Raw genomic sequence first — 23,997 nt, 5'->3', positions numbered from 1 at the left:
AAGGTAGTCAAATGCACGTTTACAATGGATACGCATGCACCGACTCACCCCATGTTATTTTCTAACTAATTATAATTCAGTTAACGTCAAAATCACTAAATTCAAAGAGCGCACATTTGAAGATGCATTGTCGTTAAATTGAAGAGAAAGAAATTAAAATTTCCTACATATTTGGTATCGGTCGGGCGCACGACGCACGTGGTGACAGACACGCACACACACAACAGACACACGCACGCACACACATGCAGACATACACATACACACATACACACACAGATTGCATTTTGATTCATTTTTGTCTTTCTGTTATTATTATTATTATTATTATTATATTATTATTATTATTATTATTACTATTACTATTATTTATTATTATTATTATGGTTTCGTTACACTTGAGCCTCTTTTGCACCCTTCTCTGATCTGCATTCGAAATTCGATAGAAGCACCAAGAGTCTCTTTCTCTCTGTCTATCGAGTGTTGTCCTGTAACGATTCTGACAAAAAAGAAAATTAAATAAAAAATTATGAAATTAAAAAGATGATATAAGAATGAAAAAGATCATACATGATGGTTTGGGACAAACCAAATTTATAAGTTTCATATGACCGAACCTATAATTTTCAAATGACATCTTCGAAACTATTTTTCTTGATAAGCACATTTTAACAAATTGCAGATTTACCTTGAAACTTTTTACAGTATACGAAAAATGATAAAACGTAAAATTTGACAATAAAATTGATTTCTGTCAGAATCGTAGATGGAAGTAGTGGTAACCTAGACACGATGTCGTCAAGGTGTCAGATACATACTATGGAAATTCATTGTTTTGACCCCCGAATGTCAGAGCATGATTGTCATGAGTCGAGTCCTTGTAATTTGTGCTCGTAAAATCCAACATTTTTACCGATCGTGCACGGTTGAGAGGAAAAGGCCGTCGAACCTGGGTCATCTGCGAATGGAGGACGTGGATTATCACCACAACAGAACAACGTATGCGGTTTCAATTAAACAATGAATTACATATTATGTGGAGGATTACCTGAGTATCCCCCCAAGCGACGCGAAAAGTCTTGGATCAACGTCGTAATTCGACCAGGGTGACATCTATAACGACTCCTCTCAGCTCGCGGATTCATTCGTTACACGCTTCTTTCATGAGAAATTGATGACGAATATTTTCTTATCGATCTATAAAGTTACTTCTAGTTGTGTAACATTTTAACATCATGACGTAGCTGTGCACACGTTCACAAACTCAGATTCACGCCGAAAACAGTGCACCGTCTTTCAAAATCTGCAGAAGACACTTGCTAATCAGATGAAAACGCAACCACAACGCAGATAGCAGAATCCCCTTGCCCAATTCGAATTTCCCGCTTCTGGTCATCCTTTATACCGCACCGCGCACTTGACAGATGGCAGCACGCATGCGCGTCCCAAGACTTTTCACGCGGACGGGGGAATACCCGCGTACGGATACTGCGTAAAAATGAGAAAAAAAGGAAAAATAAATTAAAAAAAAAAAAAAAAAAATGAAAAAGAAACGGAAGAGGGCGAAAGTCAGGCGAACATGATAGAGTCGCTTGGTTCGTTCTACCGTTGGCTAACCCAGTATCCAACGAACCTCTCCGTAGGACGGGCAGCTATGCTGCAGCTACGATTACGGCTGCGCTGGCGATCTGGACAGCAACGGGCAGCAGCAACGTCCTCCAGTCGTTGTTCCTGAGCCTGTCATACGCGGTCTACCGAGCCCTGCGGGGTCACCGATGGCTGACGGTACACCGGAAGCAGCTCTATCAGCGGTTACCGCTTCCACCTCCGCTGGTGCGACATCAGTCACCAGCACTTACCTTCTGTCGGCCTCGTCTTCTTCCTCGTCCGTCAACAACGTCGCCACTGGTGGGTCTACCGTCAGAAAAGATCACTGGGCTTTGCAGAACAACCTGCCAAGTCCATCCCAACAACACAGGGACGACCATCGCGCCAGAGCGCAAGTACAGCAACAAGTTCTACCGACAGCCAGGTACCAGCTGGCCTCTGGAGCAGCGACGACGTCGTCGACATCTGAACGCGTTACACCCACGTCGACGTCGTCGACGACGACGATTAAGGCTTCGGTCAAGCACGAGGCCAAGCCACAGGCGTCTACGTCGCGACGTCAACGTACCAAGTCATCCAAAGGTCTCGGGAGCTTGCGTCAACGTACCAATGCGTCCTCCACTTCCACCTCCTCCTCCTCCTCACCCTCGTTGTCGTCGCCTTCGTCGTCCTCGCCATCCCTCGCGATGCTGGCGCCTTCTAGCGCCAGCCTCGACCCACAAGCGGACAACGTCTCAACTAGCAGCAGCGCCACCAGCGAGAGCGTGGTCGCGAATAGCGGTTACCGTCAACCCCCGCCGACGGGAGGTCGCCACCGGCGCAGCGAGGCCAGGGAGTCTGTGGCACGCGACAGTGAAGCCACCTGAGGCTGACGCTTCTGTGGACAGCTAGAAGAGAAAGAAATGAACACTGGCAACGCATTCCAGGGGGTGTAGCACGGCAACTGTGGGCTGTGGCCCGACGTAGGAGCGAGTTCGGAGAAGCGTTCTCTATGGTCACCTGATCGCCTGATTGAGGGTGTCGTCGAGGGAAACGAGCGCACTAAACGGGACAAGAGAAAACCGACTACGAGACGAAGCAACACAGAGAAGCATAACAAACGGATTCTAGTTCTAAATCCGTTTTATTTGTCGACGATCGTAGACAACGAAGATGACGATATTAGGGAAGAACGTCCAGTTTCCTCGACGAGATCGATCCTCGCCCAGCTTCCAGGGATCGCCGCGTATCATTGGATCGTCTATTAATGGACATTTCCCATCATCCGTGGTCTGTGGTTGGCTGACTTGAGTCACGACAGAAAGAGGCTATACTCGAGCTTCGATAGGTCTAGGTTAGGTCTGCCAAGCTCGACGCTTCGAGGACACGGTGTTCAGCGAGGAAAACGATCGACCGATTGCATTTTTGGGGAATATTAGGTGTGCCAAAATCATGAGCTTGCCAACACCAGAGATCTTCTGTTAGTAATGACATACGCGGACCTGACTCGCGCTCCCTCTGCTTGGTTTCTTTTCGTTTGTCCTCGAAAGAGATCGAACGACAACATAGGGTGAGTCCGTCGTTGTCGTTGATCGTAGATCGGACGAAGCGTCTTTCCTCGCATCTGACTAAATGGGTCAAGCATAACACATAAGTGAGAGAGAATCGAGAAACTGAACCCATGACGCGCGGTGTCCTCCGGGGCGTTCTCTCAACACAAAGCAGCACCGAATCACACGCTTTCGCGATTCCTTTTCTTTTCTCCTTTTTCTTTTTTTTTGGCGTAATTTCCATGTTGAACAGGTAGCGCACAATATTTGGGCCTTATAAAAGTTATAAACAGGAAAAAGGAAAAAAAAGGGAAAAACGGAGAGATCTTGTCATCGTTTCGTCAGCGGGAAATCTAATCTGTAATTACGTAATTAATGTAATTTAAATATCGTGTTTCTGCTTCCACGGCGAAGCGAAAGACAAGGAAAATGTAAAATGATAGAAATTAGTACTTTATCGTAAGGAATTGAATTATCCCAATGAGAAGAGCAAGGAAATAATAATTGAACTAAATATAGAAGAGCTCCGTAATATACTTATTAAGATATACGAATATATATGTATATGTATGTATATATACTATATATTACTAATGATATATACAAATATATAAATATATATATATATACGTGATGTATATTCGATATACGGAATTACGCGTGAAATATTGACGATTCTATTTATAAAGTGATGTGAATCGAGATCGATCTTGTCGATTATAAAAATTCACGTACGTATACACGTAATAAAGAAAAAAAGAATATTCTATGGATCATATCTCGTGACGCGATATACAACCGTGGGTTGTGGTAAAGCTATCGCATGGATATTATAGAGCTCCTGTTTTCTTCGCGGGGATGAAGACGATTAATTAAAGGTAAAAGAAATGGACATAAGAAACGTCGTATAGTCTTTACGCTTGAAACGTTATCATTTAAGAGTCATCGTTATGTATTAGGGTAATTCTGAGATTCCGATTCTCGCGGAGACTTTGAGAGAGAGAGAGAGATAGCGATGTCATTTTTTTCTAGACAACCATTACAGGCCGGTTCAGTTTCTCTGGTTCTAAAACGCTGATTGGTTTATGCCTGATCCACACGCGTCGATTCATACAGAGTGCAACCTGTGCCTCCGCGGATTCACTAGCCATTCAACTTTGGCTCTATTTACGCGATGAAAGGTTAGACGTGTTTATCTGCTTCTTCCAGTTTTAAATTCTCTCACTTAATACTTGATGATTAAATTTCGTATGAAACATTTTTCATGCTACATCTGTGTTATTCAATAATTTTTAATAATTTTCAGTCAAATTAGATAAGTTCATAGACTACTTAAATGAAACGAAAGGCGGATTAAATTATCTTCAGCACCAATATTTCATTATTAAATTTTTTACGGATTCATTATTTTAATATGTCGTTTCATTTGCACTGAAAATAAATTACAACACATTTCTGTTTCGAAGAATTAAAATTAGAAATTGAATACTTCCTCTATATCAGCTGCTAGTTTCATGACTACAGGACTCTCTGATTGAGGCATGATCCGGTTAACAGGTTAGAAACGTTCGGGGTTAGGTTACTAGTGACAAATCGAAATCAGGTCGATTTAAATTTATTTCAAATAGTCCAATATATGTAGGCATTTTCGCACATATTTTGGAATTAAAATGGAGAATACATGTCTAATTTTTCATTGATGCAATTGGGTTTCTTGTTCAATTATTAGTTTTACACCGGACGATGAACGTGCCGGCTCCCTCGAACGATTCTTTAGCTCGCTCAATCCAACGCGACCACTACGACTACATTCCTCCTTGATTAACAATAAGTAGGCACTAAAATGAGAGAAACACAAATATATATATAAATATATATAAATAAACGAACAAAGAAAGATGTGGATAAATAATTAATTAAAGAAGCAAGAAACGGATGAAAAAGTAAATAATTAAAATAAATGAATGAATATATATATATATATATACATACAAATATATATACAGTATTGTGCAAAAGTCTTAGATCATCTATCAATTAGAAGTGTTTCGTTTCTGTGAACGAATATAAGAATATTTGCTATTATTTTAATTCTTTTTTAAATCTTGTAAATTAAGAATTATTAATAGTAATTATTGGTAATTAAGTTTCAGATTATTTCCATAACAATAATAGTTATTTTTAAAAAATTAATTCTCACTTTTATATATACATAATGTCATCTTTGGTGCTTCGAAATTGTGCGAAATTGTGTGAAATGTATGTTCTGTAATGTCCTAAAATTAAGACAGAATCATTAACTAGCAATGTCATGAAATAAATATCTAAAAATCCATTTTTATGTAACAACATATATAGGAATTACTTCGAGGTCAATAACATAGATGGTCTAAAACTGCTGTATGGTACAGTATGAAGAGGAGGCAGGAATATACATATATACACATGTACGTATACATATGGAAACGAGAGAAAAAAAGTGAAGCACTCGAGTAAATTAATCAATTAATAAATAAACTCCTGGCGAAGTATAAAGCGTGCTGAGAGGGACTCATATAACATGCATTCGTAATCGTTTGTTCAATGTGCAATAACATATGGCTTAATTTGTGAAGAAGGCTCCTATTAGTCGTGCGGTATCAATGCTGCTCCACGTTTGAAGGAGGATTCTCATTAACGTAAAACTTACACGAGTCGCGTGGCCGCTGCCCTCTATCATTATATTTATCCGTCATTCATTAATACAGATTTCCTCTGATTTTCCTTTTAGGGTAGATACCTTCAGCGAAAATTTGAAAGAATATCTTCAATCATAACAGTGAAATTTAATTGGTTAAGGTTGCCGTTTTGTATCTCATTGATCACGTGACACAACGAATTCGTCGACACAACATGGTGGCCAGCCACGCGACGTCAAAGCTCCGAGCACGTGTACGAAGTGGCGAAGATTCGTTCCAACATTTTGTATACAAGAATGTATAGTTTTTCCATCGTGGTGCCGAAACGAAAATGAGAAGATCGCTATTAGTTCCTCGAGATAAAAAGAACTGGGCAACGAGCTTCGTGCGCTTCGTCGCGTGTTATATAGAGGGGTACATAATACTATACACTTGCATAAACGATAAATGAACGGAGAAGCGTGCATTGGGTCGAGCAAATCGTAAATTAATCGTCATTGTCGAGCAACTGATCGATGAACACACTGCGTTGCTCTCATTGTATATAGGATGTGTATTGTTAGAGTGACAAACCTATTAGTGAGACGTATTATACATACATGCATACACAATATACACAAACAAGTATTATACAACCGAGGCTATTCGCCGTGCGATTTCGATTACTATGAATTAACATCTTAACGACACCAGTACTAACATTTTTGACATGGATCTATTAATGGACGACGAAAGGATGATGAAGGATGATGAACGACGACGAGAGAGAGAGAGAGATTCGAAGCATTGGTCTTCAATTATTTCAGTCGAAATTAATAACTATTATCAACTTTTCCAAAATCTATATCAAAATTGTATTTTCTGTCTCAGAAAATAGTCTCTCTCTTTCTTTCTCTCTGAATCGATCTAGAAATTATTATATACACACAAACACACACACACACACACACTCTCTCTCTTTCTCTCTCTCTCTCTCTCTCTCTCTCTCTCTCTCCCGCTTGCTTTGCAACGTTCCTCAGAGTTTCGAGGCGAGAACGGGACGAAGAGATCGCCGCGTCGTATCGTAAACTAGCATACAATTAATTGATAAATAAATAGAATCGTATTACCTATTGTATTATCGATAAATAATTGTGTTAAGCATTTAACGACAAGTTAATATCGAGGAGCGGGGAGAACACGGGGAAGGACGAGCCTAAATATTATATATAAGATGGAAATGCGTTTGGCACAAAAGATGATGAAAAATATCTGAAGGGGTCGTCGATTATTACAGACGATACTAGTTATTAAAGGTGTAACTTCGTTAGATGTAATCCCGCGTGGCCGGAAGAGGAGAAGAGGAGAAGAGAAGACGAGTAGGATGCCTCGTTGCCAGTATTTGTTCCAATAATATTTTCGTATCCTGGTGTATCGTAGTTTAAGATCGTTCGAGAAAGTCTGCTTGGCCCGATAGATCGCAAACTTTAAGTTTCAGAGTCTTGGGAATTTCTTCTTTAACCCTGCAATGCTACATAACCGCTCTAACGTTAAATATGGCATGACTAGAAACCAATATCTCGATCTTGAGAATCAATAAAATTAGAGGTTAGACTTGAAATATTACGAGCAACGTTTCAAACTAAGTTCAGATTATGGAACTCAATAAGAATAGAGATTAGGTTTACGAGATTACAGCAATCGTTTCAAACAAATCTATTACAAAATAGTTTTAGTCCTCCTATTTTAAAAAATTATACGCATGACGTAAGTAACAAAGCGGTTAGAATCTCTTTAGGAATAGCTGAAATAAAAACGAGTGGGAATGCAGTATTCCATTATAGTATTTCAGGGTTAAGTAACAGGTTAGCTCACTTCGTCTTTTATATCTCACCTTCATATGATGGAGGAGAACAAAAACAGTCAGTTTGGCCTAATTCACGAAATAATATCTATTTTACAAAAGTGTTCTGAGGTATCCGAGTTCTAAGAAAGAGTATTTTTAAAATCACTGAACGCCATAACGTAATCATAAGTATCTCCTGAGGAATTGACATTAAATCTGGCAACGTGGTATTCATACACCATTATCCGCGCGTTGTCCTTCGTTCGTATAGGCAAGATAGCCAAGAAAGACAAGTCAGGTCTCGTAATGAGGTAGATAGGATAAGTAGAAGATATAAGTCGGTAGGTAGGTAGATATCCGAAAGCAGGGCGGCGATAAGCAGCGTTAATATCGCGTGCCATTATGAATCTAATTGTATAGTGTTCAATCGTTGCTCTTCGTACTTTGGATGAACTCGACCCCCGCCCCACACAAAAAAAGAAAAACACAAAAAAAAGAATTGAAGCAAAAGATCGGCAACCGGTAACGATGGTATGTAGTTAGACCTACCTTCAGTGGACAAGATATAAAGGGAAATAAAGAAGAAAAAAGAAGCTCTAAAATGGACTACGGATATCCTCGTGGAAAGAAGAAGAGGAAAAAAGTAGTTAAAAAAAAAAAAAAAAAAAAAAACAGCGAGAGAAATCAGCCAGTGGACTTCTTTTATAGTGTTACCTAATTATTAATAACAGTTTACCATGTTACTCCTGACTATCGTTAGTTAACGCCTAATTACTTATTACCGAAGTAACTAACTACACAACGACTAACTAGTAAGCGCTTTTAAATTAAAGGAGAATTAACGAGGATCTAAACTACAGCCAGCCTAGTCCCAGTTTTAATCTGTGCTAACACGTAGAATGTTACTCTACCGTTACTACCTACTGGCACTAATTGTTACCGTCATCGTCACTATTTCGTTCGATTTCGTCGTGTGCGATCGGTAGCATCTGCATCGCCTCCCGTGGCCTGTATAAAACCTACGTAAAAGCAAGTGAAACGTGACTTACTAGAAGTGTTCACCTGGATACTTGCCAAAAAAAGTTTCAAACAAGAAGCTGATTACGTCGAGGCAGCATTTTTTTAAACTTCACATCTTTCAAAGTATTCTCTCTATAGAATGAAACATCTTCTTTTTTTTTTGTAACTTTTGCCTTTCGTATAATCGCACAGATTTATAATTGCGGCGTTTCGCGGCCATTGGAGCGATCGCAGCGCCGCCGAGCGCCAGTCGAGTGCAACCACACGCGACACCGAATCAGATGAGCCAAGCGAACGGCTGCTAGTGTTACCTTTCTCGATACACATGCTAGTGGCTGGCGCAATTGTCACTGCCGGGACTATCATCGTCATCTTCGTTCATTCGATCATCCGATCAGGAAACAGGCGACCGACACGTCGAGTGGACGTCAAGTTTCTAATTATTAACTACGAGCTCTCTACTAACTAACATTGTAACTCGTCTATTTACTACAAAAAAAATCTTGTTGCTGTCGTTTAGACGGGCACAATGCGATATCGAATGGGGTCTGGTTATTTTAGTTGACATTTCTTTTCATCGTACACATCGATCGAGATCGTGGATCGCGGATCGAGAGACAGGCATCGAACCGATAAGGCATCGAAAGGGAACGAAATCGAGAGCTTGCGCCTACGCCGCCCTTTGCATATAGGTGTACGCTACCTGGTGATATGACGTCGGTAAACGAAGTCGAACTATACGAATGGGAAACGTAGAACCTCGTTCTTCCAGTGTGTACCGATCACCCTTCGACTGCCGTACATTCGAGCCCGCTGTTTTCATCGAGTCGACCTAGACAAACGTGTTACGGGTGGACATAATTTCTGTTACTTTCTGAACGTTACTTTGACGTTACTTTGGCTTTACTTGGCTATATGGAATTGTGAATGTGTACGTCACAATGGTACGATCCTTTATACTCCATTGATTGATCTACATATGTATATTTCATTTGGTGGAATAATTATAGGAATCGTTGTGGATGAAATCTGTGTGAAATATAGATTAGATCGATGTAAGTTTATAGACGAGTATAAAGGATCAGAGAGGTTTATCTTAAGACGATAGTCTCAAAGATGTCTGACATTCTACCGACTTCACGAAGTCATGTCACTAACATTAGGCTCATCATCTCTACCTATCTTGTCCTTCCTCCTCCTTCCCCCTATTCTTCCTTCAGTCGCCAGTATCGAGTCTCCTCGACGAAACGTTCTCTGGCCGAACTGAAGAACATTCGTTTCTATCCATTGCTCACGATTAACCCACGTATAATCATGAGACTGCTGTGACCAATGCGAAACCGATCGTGTCGTCCAAGGTGATCGACTGACTGAAAATTCTTGTTGGCCCTCTATAGACCATAGTTCCTAGCTCAACTTAATCCCAAACTTAAAGACACCACACTTAGTCTAAGTTTGTCATTCAGACTCGAAACGAAAAAGGTAAACGAAGACTTAACTCAGGCCTAAACTTAATCCTATCGCGATATATACATAGCCTAAAAGAGAGAAATGAAACTTAATTCACCATAGAGTTCAGATGAAATTTCACTTATAGTTCGGTATATAACATAACCTTAATATTAAACGAAAGTGTTGACCTCGGTGACGTATTAAACGGTCCTGTGCTAGTACAGGGCCTAGCTTTAGTCCCGATTATTATAGCGTTAATCTAACATTTAACGACTGTAAATTAAACCCATAAAGGGTTACAGAAAGTACGATCAAGGGTTAACGGAACAACGATTCTTGGGCCCGATTCGTTTCCTGTTGGTCGTGAAATCGCTTGTAACAGCGTGTAACGATTATCTCGAACGTTTTACGTCGGTCGTGGACTGAGGCTTGGTGCAGAAAGGAAGTGTAAACGAACATTATGTGTAAATCTCGGATTCTTGGAATCTAGAAAGCTATATGGTAAAAAGAAAAAGAAAAAAAAAAAGAAAAAACGTGTTTCGAGCGTCGCCCGGACAAATAAAAAGCAGTTACTATAACCACAGCTTTGTTTTCTTTTTATCTTATCGATGGTTTACCAAATTCATTTATCCTCTCGAAAATCACTATGTATCAGTCTAAACGTTGAACATTTTCATTTCCAAAAGATCGTTTAATAAAAATTTAATTAGTGGGTCATCCAAGCCACGTTTAATCAAAAGAAGAAATACGAGGGCGAAGAAATACGAAACGACCTGCATTAGCTTATCAAAATCGTTGGAAATATTCCATGGCGACGTCCATCACGTGTTCCCATGCTTGTTGTGCGACGAATGTTTCTATGTACGTGTACAACTTTAACTTGATAGCCTACGAAATAGGGACGGATCCAGTTTCGTGATGACAAAGGCTGGAGGGAATGGTAACTTAAATTTTCAATTTCTACCGTTATACCATCGCTGAGTCGCTAATGACGCGGTACAGTCCCGATTATACAGAGTAATTAAATTTAATCAGTTGTAGCCAATAAATCTTATTATCATTTTGAACACGCCAGCGTTTCCCGCCATTTCTCCCCACCATCGAATGGATCCGCCCTCGCCTACGAATTATTGTACGGTAACGCCGTGTTAAGAGCGCAAGGAAGTTGGTTTTCTAGTCAGGTTATGATTATACACAATTTTACGTTGACAGATATCATATTTCATCGTTGTGAATATGTAAAATGTTTTTCCTCTTCTCTACATCGTATCTATCTCTACCTTTGTTTCGATCCATTCTTCCTGTCTTTAGTTTTGGCTTTTCGAGTCGAGCGCGGCTCGTCATCGAGCGATAAACATCTAATCATTAACAACATGTCAAGCAATGACAAAGACGACGATTATAAGATACGATTTCGAATTAATATATTAATTATTATTATTGTAATTCTTATGATTATTCTTCTTATTATTATGATTACGGTTATTGAATTGATTGCTACCATCGTCGATTTATTAGTAAAAATACCACTACAGTCATATAATACCTTTGTAAATGAGAATCAAGACACCGACGGCTAGGGAAAAAAACTTAATAAATTGAAATTCTATTAACCCAAACGTGTTCCATTGTTATTCCAATTCTCCTCTTGTGGGTGTTTCTCCTTCTATTCAAGTACATAAATTTACTTACCTTTCAATTTCGTTCGTTTTCTTTACAGTTAGCGATAATAAAACGAGATGCTTAAATTCTGTCCCTCGAAAGATTTTCTAGTATTTGTCTAAGACTAAATAAATTTTTTAATTTAGCAACATTTATACAATTACCTTGAAAGATTAGTAATAAGGACGTATAATTAATGTTTTATAAAAGTTCATACAAAGCAAAAAATACATATATGATGACAACCAGAAAGTATGCGTACATATAGAAGCCATATGAAACTATGGAATGTACTTATAGAAGTTCACCTAGTTCCATTCATGTATTGACATAAGCATACAAAATTTTGTGTTTAAATATTTAATGTCGTTATTCTATCACACGTTTAAACTGACAATGCGAATTGGAAAATCTCTAGATTTTCTTTAGACTTTGGAAGTTGGACCAAGCACCATGACTAATTCAAATCACCCAAATCACCATAGATTTAAAGATGGAAGAATCTTCTCCTTTACAACGAACAACACTGCACTTTGTTTACGTCAGTACGTGAATAATTTAACACGAAAAAATTCATTGCTTTAAGATAAATATCGAGCTTCACATTATCTCTAACTGGAATATATTAATAAATCTTAGTACCTTTGTGACTATGATTAGGTAACATGTGTCATGGTCATATTGAATTTGCGAATTCGCGTCTTTTGACTGTTGAGCAACGGTCAAGAACGTAAACTAGACGATAACTCGGATCAATAACAATTGAAAAACAAGATAAATCCGTATTTAAAGGTCATAGTATTTAAATAAAGTTATAAAAGTTAAATCGACAGTTAATATTTTAATAATCATTATTATAAATAATAAATACATTTAAAATACTGAGAAATGACAGTAAATTAACAATAGAAGACCTTTTATTTACATTAAACCTTTGCAATAATTTAATAATATTTTATTCTTAGTACTTTTATTTAGGCTAACAGGCCGAAATTTCGTTTCTCCATCATTCTTTGTTGTTAAGTACTATAGCCTGTAAGTTGCAATTGAGATTTGAAATAGATATGCAGCTAGCTAAATGATATCAAAGTGGAAGAAATTCGTCGTTTCCAGTAGTGCATACTGCACTATTTCTTAGTATTTGAAATCGTATTGCAACATCTAACGTGTGTGTAATTTCACCATTTACTTTTGGTGAAGCATAATATTTTGCTTCGATTTCCATATTCCGATGTGGTAATTTCGTTCTGTAATTTATCGACTAGAACTTGTAATTATATTTAAAAAATTATTACATCAAGATTTCTTTCGTTAATTTACTGTCATCTTCAACTAATTTAAATGCACTAATCATTCGAAGCAACGATTATTGAAACGTTAACTATCATATGTAATTTTGTTCGTCTATTCGATACATAATTTCGTTCTTCCACGTAGATATCAGTACGTAGGAACGTACCTATCAAAAAGAAATTCGAAATAGACTCGTCAAGTGCAAGCGAAAAAGACGAAGACGCAGCTCGTTTTATACGTGATATTCAATTATCAATTTTCGAATGATGCGAGGGAAAAAGTGTGTTAGCAGTATTTTCTGGACGACCTTCCTATACTCTTATTACGTTAAATACATGCTTCGATATTTTGAACTATATACGTTACTTAGTCGATTATACTTACCATATCTAGGAAACCAACACGAAGTCATGATTTGTCGTTATTCATACATATTTTTTTCTTTGCTTTATTCAAAAATTTTCCACGTGTACAATAACGTTAAGAATACATATAGAAAGCTGTGTATGTTATGAGTATTATGTACTGGTGTCACGTGTGGCAACGAAAATTTATTTTACATATTTAGGTTTGGTGGTGGCTTGCTGGTAGTAGATTGTTTTCTCAGTCGAGTCCCAGCGAGCATTCGACACAGTCTACAGCGAAGTTCTAAGCTTAGCGTGATACACAGTTACAACTAGTTACCAGTCCCCAAGAGATCGCCATGGCAACCGGCACAATAAACTTGGAAAACGGGAGCATAGAGCAAACGCGCCAGTTTTTAGATTCATTTGACATCGTCTTATCAGATTGCGATGGCGAGTTCCCACTGTTTATCCGTCTCATAAGTATTTTACATCGACACTTCTTTTTCAAATTCTTCCAATACTTTTCGTTTACAAGATTCGTTACAATGCAACGATTCCTAAATTCTGTTGGCTTTGCGAAAGAAACTGTGCGTCCTCATGCGCTCAAATTAATACGTCTCGTATTAATCGTCGTGATCATAGGAAATTACGTATCTACGTATATTCTTGTCACGAGAAATACATCCCTATACGCACACATACACAAGGTGCTAAGTACCATTTCCATGAAAATATTCGAGTAGTCCGAAACGGAGAATTTAACAACCACCTGTTTACCAATATGGTGAATCACAGACGATTGTACTAACTTGACGTGTATCCTTAGGTGTCCTTTGGTTTCTTGACAAACCGGTCCCTGGCTCGGCGCATACGCTTCGTAAACTACAGGAACTAGGCAAGCAGCTGTATCTAATAAGCAACAACAGTACCATAACCATAGATGAATTACGCAAGCGACTGGATTCATATGGATTAGATATCAAACCGGTGAGTATTGTTTTCGATGCTATCGATGACGATTTCCGTTTGCCAGTGCGTGGAGAAATTAGTTTATCGAAGATACATACACGAAGTATGCGGATTTGTAGGTAAAATAGATGCGCGAGAATATAGTAGATACATTCAGTATCGAGAGCGGGTATTGTAGATAACACCAATTTATGTATGTATGCACATATTTGAATACCTATAGAAACTTTTTCTGGATATGTCACGCATGTTATACGAAACAATTGTACAATAGAAATGTAACGAAACTCCTACTCTCGAATAAATTATTTCCCCTTTAGAATTTTCCGTTCCGTTGTATCTCGCATTCCGTTTCATAGCGAATATTTTACAGAAACAAATAATAAACACCGCGAAAACCATTAGCTGGTATCTGAAGAAGATTCAGTTCTCGGGCGAAGCTTTCGTGATTGCTACGACACAATTCCGACAAATTTTAATCGACGATGGATTTAAACTCGTACCACAGGAAGTGAGTAACATTAGCAAAGCCTACGATCGAGATAAACATTTCTTTGAATTATTTAGAAAAATATATCTCACTGCCTATCGGATTTTTATGTATTTATAGGATATACGAACATGCTTTGTACAATGCAGTCAGGAAGCTAATGTTTAAAATTCACTTGCAGAAAACTCAGATCATAGAGCATAAACGATACGAGGGACTAAAGGCTATCGAAGATGATCCAGCTATTAAAGCAGTGATCGTCGATTTCTGTTCTCTTTGTGATTGGACAAGATTAGCATTAGCCATTTCTTGCTTGGATAGAAAAGAAGTTCTTTATATGTGCGGTTGTAGAGAGGAATGGCTCGTTTATCATGGCAATAAGAAAATTTTAGGTATTTGCATACAAATGTTGTTGTTTGACTTAACTTTCCTATTATTTGCATCTTTATCTTTTTTTCTTATTTCCACTATAAATATTAAAATAAATATCTAGAATCGAACTTTTTAACTGCTTTTAATTTCTAATTATTTTATTGTAATTTTGTTATTCCATTTGCATCACGCGCACCTTTTAATAAAACACTAAATAAAGTGGAATCTATTAGGTATAAAAGTAAGTAGCAAATTAATTAACAAACATAACGGGTTTACAACGATTACCTTATTTGCAGGTTCTGGTCCCTTGATCGATCTAATTAGCAGACAGAGCGGAAGAACGCCGTTAGAATTTGCCAAACCTAGTGAAAATCTAAAAGATTATGTTTTTAATATATGCAACGTGAAAGATCCAAGCAGATGTTTAATCATCGGCGACTCGTAAATATACTTTCGTATAATCCATGTTTCTTAGTTCTAGCGTTTACAATTTTTCAAAGAAAATTTGTGTTGCTTCTAACGTCACGATGAATCATTTACTCGATCTTTAATCGCCTGATATAAATCGTTCTCTTTTCTGTTTCAGGATAGGGACAGACATGAAATTCGGTGCTATGTGTGGATTTAAAAAATTGTTCGTCAGCACGGGCACGGACAAAATAAACGAAGCGACGATGAGCAACGAGTGCTGCCCAGATTTCTATATTCCGAGTCTGGGGTTGTTAACCCCCCTTATCGATTCGCTGCAAAACGAATCGGCGAACTAGAAAAATCGTGTTTCTCCTGTTTCCACTTGTCCAGCGGTAGACTTTATTTGTCCGCCGATATGTAACATGCCAAATTTATTTTCTTTATTAATGAAACGTTTCCTATGAGACATTTCTAGCACAATTGTTCAAGATTTTTTGCTCAACTTTATAACTTCTCACTTGTCATCGATTTTTGGTCGCTTTAGACGATAATATTAATATCTGCGAATGGATAACGAATAACTGTAAATACGATGCTAATAATCAATGAAACGAGATTTTATTTAATCGCTTCAATTTACATTCCCGCCGAGAATTACTGACAAGGCGAAGGTTAAATGAAATATGCTAACCCTTATCATAACCTCACTCGTATCATACTTGTTTATGGCCGTGATAGAAAGAACATATCCAATGTGTATATCATTCAGCGAAAATTGATGGCACGTTCGTGTATCTTTATCTTCAAATTAGTGTCATTATCGTAATTTCTGTATTAGTCCATATATCTAGAAACTGAAGCTTCGTGAAGATTCTATATTAACAGTTCCTGACGTGAAATACTTACATAACGCATATCAAATTATACCAAGTATAGGATCAATTAAAATAAAGTGAAATTAGAAAATAAGCATATTAGCAAATACAAGTACCAATTAATTATTTTCTTATCGTTAATTATATTGTGAATTTCTTATAAATTTTTCCCATAAAAACTACAGTGGAACCTCGATTATCCGAAATGATGCAGCTATCTCGGATTAGATTTAGATAAGATTTATCAGTATTCGTAAATCGCATAATAAGATAATAGAAAACATTTAGATAACGTCATATTGTACGTGCGTTTAGGCTTAATTAATTGTTTAATCGATTCAAAGTTTGATCGACTGCTTTCACATCACCGGACTGTGTTTGCACTTTCGTACTCTTTGTATTAATATTTCGGAAGAAGAAAAAGGAGAAAGGAAGTTATGGCAAAAATTAAAGTAGTTCGGATAATACGGAACTTCGGTTAAACCGATTTCGGACAACCGAGGTTCCACTTTCCATTTTGCTATGTAATTTCTATTTCAAAATTTAGCATAAAATCTGCATACATATTAGATATAGATAAATGAGAATATACAATATATTACGTAGATATGTAAGACAAGCTTTTCTAAGTTTCGCGATATAATTATCGGGATGATTTAGCATTATTGCAATTCATAACAAATGGTCGCGTCGTTACTATTCGATGTATTAATATCGATGTTGTATCATCAATGGACTATGGATTTTTATATATATTTAGCTAATTAGCAAATGCAAAAATACAGTATATAAAATATCCAAAATACGGCAACGCGTTACGATATTCAACGAGCAAAATAAATCTCTATTGAAATTCTATTTCTCGTATTCATAAAAATCTAAATTCGAATGGACATTTGTAACACTAACGACATGCTAATCCTAACCTAAATATAACCTAACGTTAGTCGTCGTCAGAACGCTTTTGGAAAATGTAAGCTTTCAAATATCTCCAAAAGCCACATAACATGTACAAATATATAGAATATCCAATGTGGAGTACCTATTGCGATATTTAACACTAGGTTTACGGGCATTTCCTATATACCTATCTCTACGAGCACCCGTCAAATTGACGGCTAAACGAAAATACGCATTTTTCTTTAAAAAGTCGATTTATTCGAATTAAGTGTGAACGAAACAATATTAGGCTTCAAATAAATTATTAATAAATAAAAAGTCTTTTCTTTAGTGGAAATAGGTATATACTTTAGTAGAGATAGGTATACTACATACAGATTTCAAAAAATTAGAAAGCCTAGGAAAAAGTAATTTTGTGTATAAATTCCTTAGATGAAATGATTAATCTACGATGCAAAATGGTTAAAATTGGTGCTATGGTTTTTCAGATATTTCATTTCGAAGTTCGAAATCCGTGAAATTGACGGGTCCCGTAAACCTAGTGTTAAGCGAAAGTTGTAGACACGCCCCTTCGACTTAACATGGTGGAATAAGCATAGCTAAAATTTGTTGTCTCTTGATTTCAGCGCGGTTGTTCCATCCCATGGAAAAAGTTATCAGTCGACTCATAAACTGCGGTAAAAAAGAAAAAGAAGGATAAAGGAGGACGTTCGTCACGAGCAAATCGCATTTAACGCTTCCTGGTCAACGACTGACGCGTTCACAGCGCACAATCGGCGACACCATAGACCTGCGCCGATAAGAAGTGGAGAAGGGGCACACGCAGCCGGGCCATTGCATAATACAATCAGCAGCGACACAGCACGGATACTCCGGAATGAAGAAAATACGGCTGTGAGCCCGAAACGACGGTTTGCACGAGTGCCAGAACCGCGAGGATCATGCAAGAACACCCGGTATGTATTTATCACGATAAAACACCTTTCTTTATTCCATATGAACACATTGTTCGTGAGAATCGACGTTTTTCACTTCGCGAGCATCGGCGTATTCTCCAAAAATGTTTGAGAATCGTATAAATTTCTTTCGCACCACACAATGCGTTAATGTAGAAACTGTAATAAGGTTCTCGTTGATTAAAGTCGAATTTATCTCCAAATAAACACGAATGCAACGAGTTGCTTGCGCGATACATATTTCAGTTTTTCATTAAACGATGAGAGAAGACGTGAATCAACACTTTTCATAAACGTTGACATATTTTATACGAACATAACAAAATACATTTCACAACGTATAACGTGTTAACACAAAAGATAATAAATTTCCATCGATTAAAATGGCATTTGCATTCGAATGAGATTATGCACTGCGCGTGGATTACGCGACGCAGATGTTTTTCATTTGAGACGCGAGTCGATGTTTTTCAAAAAGTATCGGAAAATTATAAAATCGATTCCACAGACACTTACTACTAACAACGTGTTAACGTAGCAACTCTGATAAAGATTTTCGCTGATTAACATTGGATTTGTTCTCACATTGAGGAGAATACAGCGAGTGAGTGGTACCCGTGATGCAGACCAAGTTAGAGAATTTGGATACGATACCAAGGCCACGGATCGAGCTGAATTAAAAGAATTGATCTTTTTGATTGATTGCGAGTATGGCGTTGTTTGAACTGATAATTGTGTTTCGATATCTGATGAAAGCAATGTTTGAAAGTGAGTAAAATAGATGAATTTTCAGCGATATCTTCGAGAATGTTAGTAGATGGAACGATCAAAAACTATGAGCAAACACACCGCGCTAAGCCTCTTTGTAGCAGGAATTCGATTAGGAAACAATGGCATTATGCTCGATTGTTACTGCACGTGTTCGACGCAGCTTCGACTTTTCGGATGACGAGCATTGTTCTTAGATGGCCGCGTGACTCTAACAGCTACGTGAATTTTGGATATAACTTGCTATATAAGTCGACTGTAAAGTGATTCGAGAGAGATTGACGATTAGTCGATGCTTATCTAATCTCGTCGAGGAAAATTACTGATGCTCTTCTTGTCACAATAAGTCTTTAGATAAACTTAACATAAAACAGTGACTAAGGCGCAATGGCAGAATCGTAAAAAAATAATATGTTCGTAGATAAGAAACAATAAATAACAAGAAAATGGATTTTTTACTGAAACGAATTAATGGACTTTAGGAATATGGAAGCGAGTTAAAAATCTAGAAATTTATATGTTTCATATGACGTGATTCAATTTTAATTATTACGACGAGCTAAGATATAATAATGGAATTTCATAAACTTGATAAATAACGAAATGGATTAAGAATCCTGGAATTTCTTTAGCATAGTTTCAATCGAACTTGAATTTCAAGTCAATTTCATTTCATTTCAATCAAAATTCAAACATCCAAACCTCCGACAAATTTTTATCGCTCTAATTACATTTCAATTATTATTTCTATTCTATGAGAAATTATGCAAGAAAGGATTTTGACCGAAATATAAGTCAACATTTTAAATTATACAAAACAACTGCAATCAAAATTCAAAATTTCTAGGCTTCAAAAAATGTCTATTCCAAATTTTAGAACATTTTATCCAAAAGTATTACAACTAAATTTAAACTATTATTTTTCCTCTACTAAAAACACCCTCCAAAAAAAAATTTTTTTCTTATCAAAATGCAGAGCTTCGTTAGAAACGTTTTTAACGTTTCCACGAGCACTTTTTAGCAGCCATTCCATTAGACCCTGTTCCATTTTAACTCAAGGTCGTATCTTTTTCTAGTACTGGCGCTCAACCATAGCGATAACGTGCAGTTTCGTGGTCATCTTCGCGGCTGCTATTTGGACTATAAGGAAAACTTCTCATGAAAAACGGAAGCGGTCTCGAACAAATGATTCAAAAGAGCCAGACAAAGTGAACGCGAATGTTAATAGCGAGAGCAACATAACTAACAAGAACGAAATAACTGGCGAAGAAGATGTAAATGTGGAGGAAAAAGAGGAAAGAAACGACAAACAATCTCCAAACGATAAGGAATATCCGAACCATGAGGAACGTCCAAACGATGAGGAACGTCCAAACGATGAGGAATGTCCAAAAGACGATACGATTGCCGAATTACCAGATCCAAAATGGGAAAAGGTTGGCCAGATTCAAGAACTATATATGTATCCATTGAAGTCTGGACGTGGAAAGAATGTAAGGGAATGTGACTTCACCGAATATGGAATGAAATTGGACGATGCAGGAAAGTTCACCCTCAGAGACAGGTAAGCAAACTTTATATGATAGTTCACCTAGATATGATCTTCAATTCTAGGGAAAATTTTATTTGTTAGTAATTTTCTTAACGATTTCATGTACCTTGGTTTTTTGGTCTTAATATTAAACATGGTATATTCATGGATATAGTAAAGATGTTATTTATCGTGTTTCAGATTAGTTACGTTGCATTATATTAGGTTTTTTCTTAGCTTCTTTAGGTTTTTTAGTTCTTATATTTGCTTAAGTGCATTTTGGTTTTGATAAACGATGAATTTTTTGTGTAGAAAATTTGTTTGTCATTTATTGAGAATTAATTCTATTATAGCAATTCCACTGTCGGATAAATATGTCAAAGCTTTTGTAAAAAAATAATGTCCAGTATTAGGATCATTCTTCAGTCATAAAACTCATCCTAATTCACGTTCTCCAGTGATTATCCCACAGAGCCTTTAACACCTATACTATGAAAATATTAAAAAACAAGAAAGCATGCATTATTTTCATTATATCATTAACATTTATACTTGTTTCTTCAATAAAACGTCATCAAACATCTTCAAACTCCCTTCACAATATTCTATTAACATTTCCAACTCTTTCAGCTCCGTTTTAATAAAATTATAAAATTCAATCATGTACTTCCACTGAAACATCATTTATATTCACTGTACAGAAATTTCACTGCACTGCAATAAATTAGCTTCACTATACAACAACATTGTATTACAATACATATAACTAACAACAACGACATATAACTAAATCCTACAGACCCCTTCCCAAAGGAACCAAAGATGAATCCCCTGCTGTTCATCAGAATGTTTCTAGTGTACAACGAGGAAACTGGACGCTTCCAAACCGGAAGACAATACCCAACCTTGATCCTAGTGAGTTTATCGACGGTGGATGAGAACAAGGTGAAGTTGGAGGCTGTAGGGATGCCCAGCGTGATCTTCGAGGTTCCAAAGAACTTGAAGGACGCGTCTGAAGCCGTGCAGTGCAAAATGTGGTGGGGAGAGCCAGTGAAGTGTATCGATTGTGGCACGGAACCCGCCGAATGGCTATCGAGGTTCGTATTTGCATCTCTTCCCTTTCTACTTCGTAAATAGGCTATGAATTTTTACGCACTTTTAGGAAATTTGAAAACGTGAAATTGTTGCGCTTAATACGAAGAAATATAAATATTACTAAATACAACATAAAATATTATCAAAATAGAATGCTTTCTGCAATACTCGGAAGATGAAACGATATCTTCAAAAATATGAACTCGCACAGAAATTTCTCGATAAATCTTATTTTCCCCTATTACTCCATGATAAATGTGTCCTATTGATTTTTAGTCGGATAAATTAATTCTGACTTGGCTTCGACATTGATACAGATGAAATATATCGGAGCTGTCACATCTGATGCACTTGGAAATTTAAAAAATTAAATTGTTGGATTTCTAAATTTTTATTAATCTTCATTATTGATATTGATTTGCAATTAATTCATATTGATTTTCATTAATAAGACTCACGTTTCTTTGAAGATTCCTGACTGGAACGACTTCTGGTCTTCGATTGGGGTACACGATGATGGATAGAAGAAACGTTTTCGTCGATCCGTGGAAAAAATTCACTCAAGTATACCGGACACTTAGAAGCGAAGACACCGTAATTATCTCAATTTTTGTCTTCCTTTAAGCGGGAAATTCATATATTTTGCCGATCGAAGGGATGTTTTCTAGGGGCTGTTCAGTGACCTAGCCAGTTATATGTTAATGACCACAAGCTCCGTTGAACAACTGAACGAAAAATTGGAGACACCAGTGTCTACTCTACAATTCCGTCCAAATATTTTGGTCTCTACGCAACAACCATTCGAAGAAGATGAATGGGAATGGATTAAAATTGGCGAACGTGTCGTGATTAGGAACGTCAAACCGTGCTCACGGTAAAGTAAACATATTTTAATTATCATGCCTTCTTAAGTGATTAATTTTATGTATCCCTGATATCATCAAAATATTACAATTAAAAACAAATATTTAGAACGACGACGAGTAAATTTATAAAATAAACGAAATAGATATATGCAGGACATTTCAAAATTACATATTCCGTGAATAATTCATTTAGAACGCTATAACAGCGAGTTTCTGCTATGTTTCTAGGCGAAGATCCTTCAAAGATTCTTACGCGAAGAAATATGTATACTTTGCATTAATAGTTAACACATATAACGCTAATATACTCTGCTTACGATGTACGATCCATAAGATTCTTAACATCTTAAAAATTTTAAGTGTAACATTTATCCACTGTTTCCCGAAATGTAGAATTCAAGTTACGGATTACTTGAATAATGCAATTCATATTTCAGGTGCAAACTAGTGGGCGTGAATCCAGAAAACGGTGTGATGGACAAGGAGGAGCCGTTGAAGACTTTGAAATCGTACGACGAGATACACTATCTTCATCGAGCACATGGATAAACCAAGAACTCGCAACTACACTGGTTGACAAAAGTCTTTGTACATATAATTGATTTTTTCTGTATATTGTGTGTGTCATATAAAACATTTTGAAATTGCAAAATGTTTCACGTAACATGTCTAATACATTGATTGAAAGTGTCCATAAGTGTACAAATAACTTTCGTGAGCCACTGTACGTCAGAGATTCGCCTTTATTCAATCAATTTCTAATCTTCTCCAGTTTCAGGGAGCCAACTGACCCAGAACGAATCTCGCTGGAGGGCAAGGCGCCAGTTATGGGGATATATTGTGGACTGTACGTTACTGGAAGAGTGAAGATCGGCGACGAGGTGTTCATTCATCGATCCAATGATTCGTCGGTAGAATTGAATCATCGGGAAGCAGAAAATCCTAGATAGATAAGAAATATATTGAAAACTAATTCGCTTTCGATGGCCTTTCTATTTCAAGATAGATAAAGTTCGTGCGTTAAAAAAGATACCGATATATATGTACGTTCATGTTCGATGAACAATTATGGAATATAGTATTTTCAGGCGAACGATTCAATCGAGTAATTTCTAGAAGATTCGAAAGACTTCAAGACAATACAAATGCGCCATTTGTACGATCGATTCTTGTCAATTCAAATCTATGTAATTGTTATATATTGTATATGTATGTTAGGTGTCCTAAAATAAGTGGCACTGGTTTGCATCGGTGTTTCTCAATTCATGTATTTTAGGGCACTTCAGAGATAATGTTTAAAAATCGTTATGCTAAATAAAGTTTCGATTGTTATACAAAGTCCATGTC

The 23,997-nt window shown here is 37.1% G+C and overlaps 3 protein-coding genes and 1 long non-coding RNA gene across 10 annotated transcripts in view; 3 read left to right on the top strand and 1 right to left on the bottom strand.

Annotated features, from left to right (window-relative positions):
• LOC100649734 (protein kinase C-binding protein NELL1) overlaps positions 1–11,731 on the top strand; it is an 88,587-nt gene extending 76,856 nt beyond the window's left edge. For all 4 annotated transcript variants that reach the window (XM_048408091.1, XM_048408093.1, XM_020864171.2 and 1 more), the window contains one exon: positions 1,644–11,731. In XM_048408091.1, the coding sequence (XP_048264048.1) occupies positions 1,644–2,499 (856 nt within the window). In that variant the 3' untranslated portion in view covers positions 2,500–11,731. The remainder of the gene's footprint in view (positions 1–1,643) is intronic.
• LOC125385552 lies at positions 11,586–14,280 on the bottom strand. The gene is made up of 2 exons (XR_007224962.1): positions 14,184–14,280; positions 11,586–14,100 (listed from the first exon to the last, which is right to left on the bottom strand). It is a non-coding gene; the product is annotated as an uncharacterized LOC125385552 (long non-coding RNA).
• LOC100649627 (4-nitrophenylphosphatase) lies at positions 13,564–16,675 on the top strand. Its single transcript, XM_003397127.4, has 6 exons — positions 13,564–13,864; positions 14,241–14,401; positions 14,757–14,894; positions 15,055–15,265; positions 15,545–15,689; positions 15,835–16,675. The coding sequence occupies exons 1-6, from the start codon at positions 13,771–13,773 to the stop codon at positions 16,013–16,015; spliced, it is 930 nt and encodes a 309-aa protein (XP_003397175.2). The 5' UTR covers positions 13,564–13,770; the 3' UTR covers positions 16,016–16,675.
• A 1,559-nt stretch (positions 16,676–18,234) lies between these two features.
• LOC100649504 (mitochondrial amidoxime-reducing component 1) lies at positions 18,235–23,988 on the top strand. 4 transcript variants are annotated; one of them, XM_003397126.4, is made up of 7 exons: positions 18,235–18,390; positions 20,235–20,722; positions 21,535–21,786; positions 22,255–22,378; positions 22,453–22,658; positions 23,088–23,159; positions 23,429–23,988. In XM_003397126.4, exons 1-7 carry the CDS (start codon positions 18,376–18,378, stop codon positions 23,598–23,600), a joined length of 1,329 nt encoding a protein of 442 aa, XP_003397174.2. In that variant the 5' UTR covers positions 18,235–18,375; the 3' UTR covers positions 23,601–23,988. The 4 variants fall into 4 exon arrangements, with proteins under 4 accessions (XP_003397174.2, XP_012166519.2, XP_048264055.1 ...); XM_012311129.3 differs by having other exon boundaries at positions 23,423–23,988; XM_048408098.1 differs by having other exon boundaries at positions 23,088–23,238; positions 23,429–23,664.
• Positions 23,989–23,997: the final 9 nt, after the last annotated feature.

The sequence above is a fragment of the Bombus terrestris genome, chromosome 8 (genome assembly GCF_910591885.1).
Source record: "Bombus terrestris chromosome 8, iyBomTerr1.2, whole genome shotgun sequence".
NCBI classification, from domain to species: Eukaryota; Metazoa; Arthropoda; class Insecta; order Hymenoptera; family Apidae; genus Bombus; species Bombus terrestris.
Note: the sequence above shows the minus strand (reverse complement) of the source record. Positions and strands in the feature narration are given on the sequence as shown.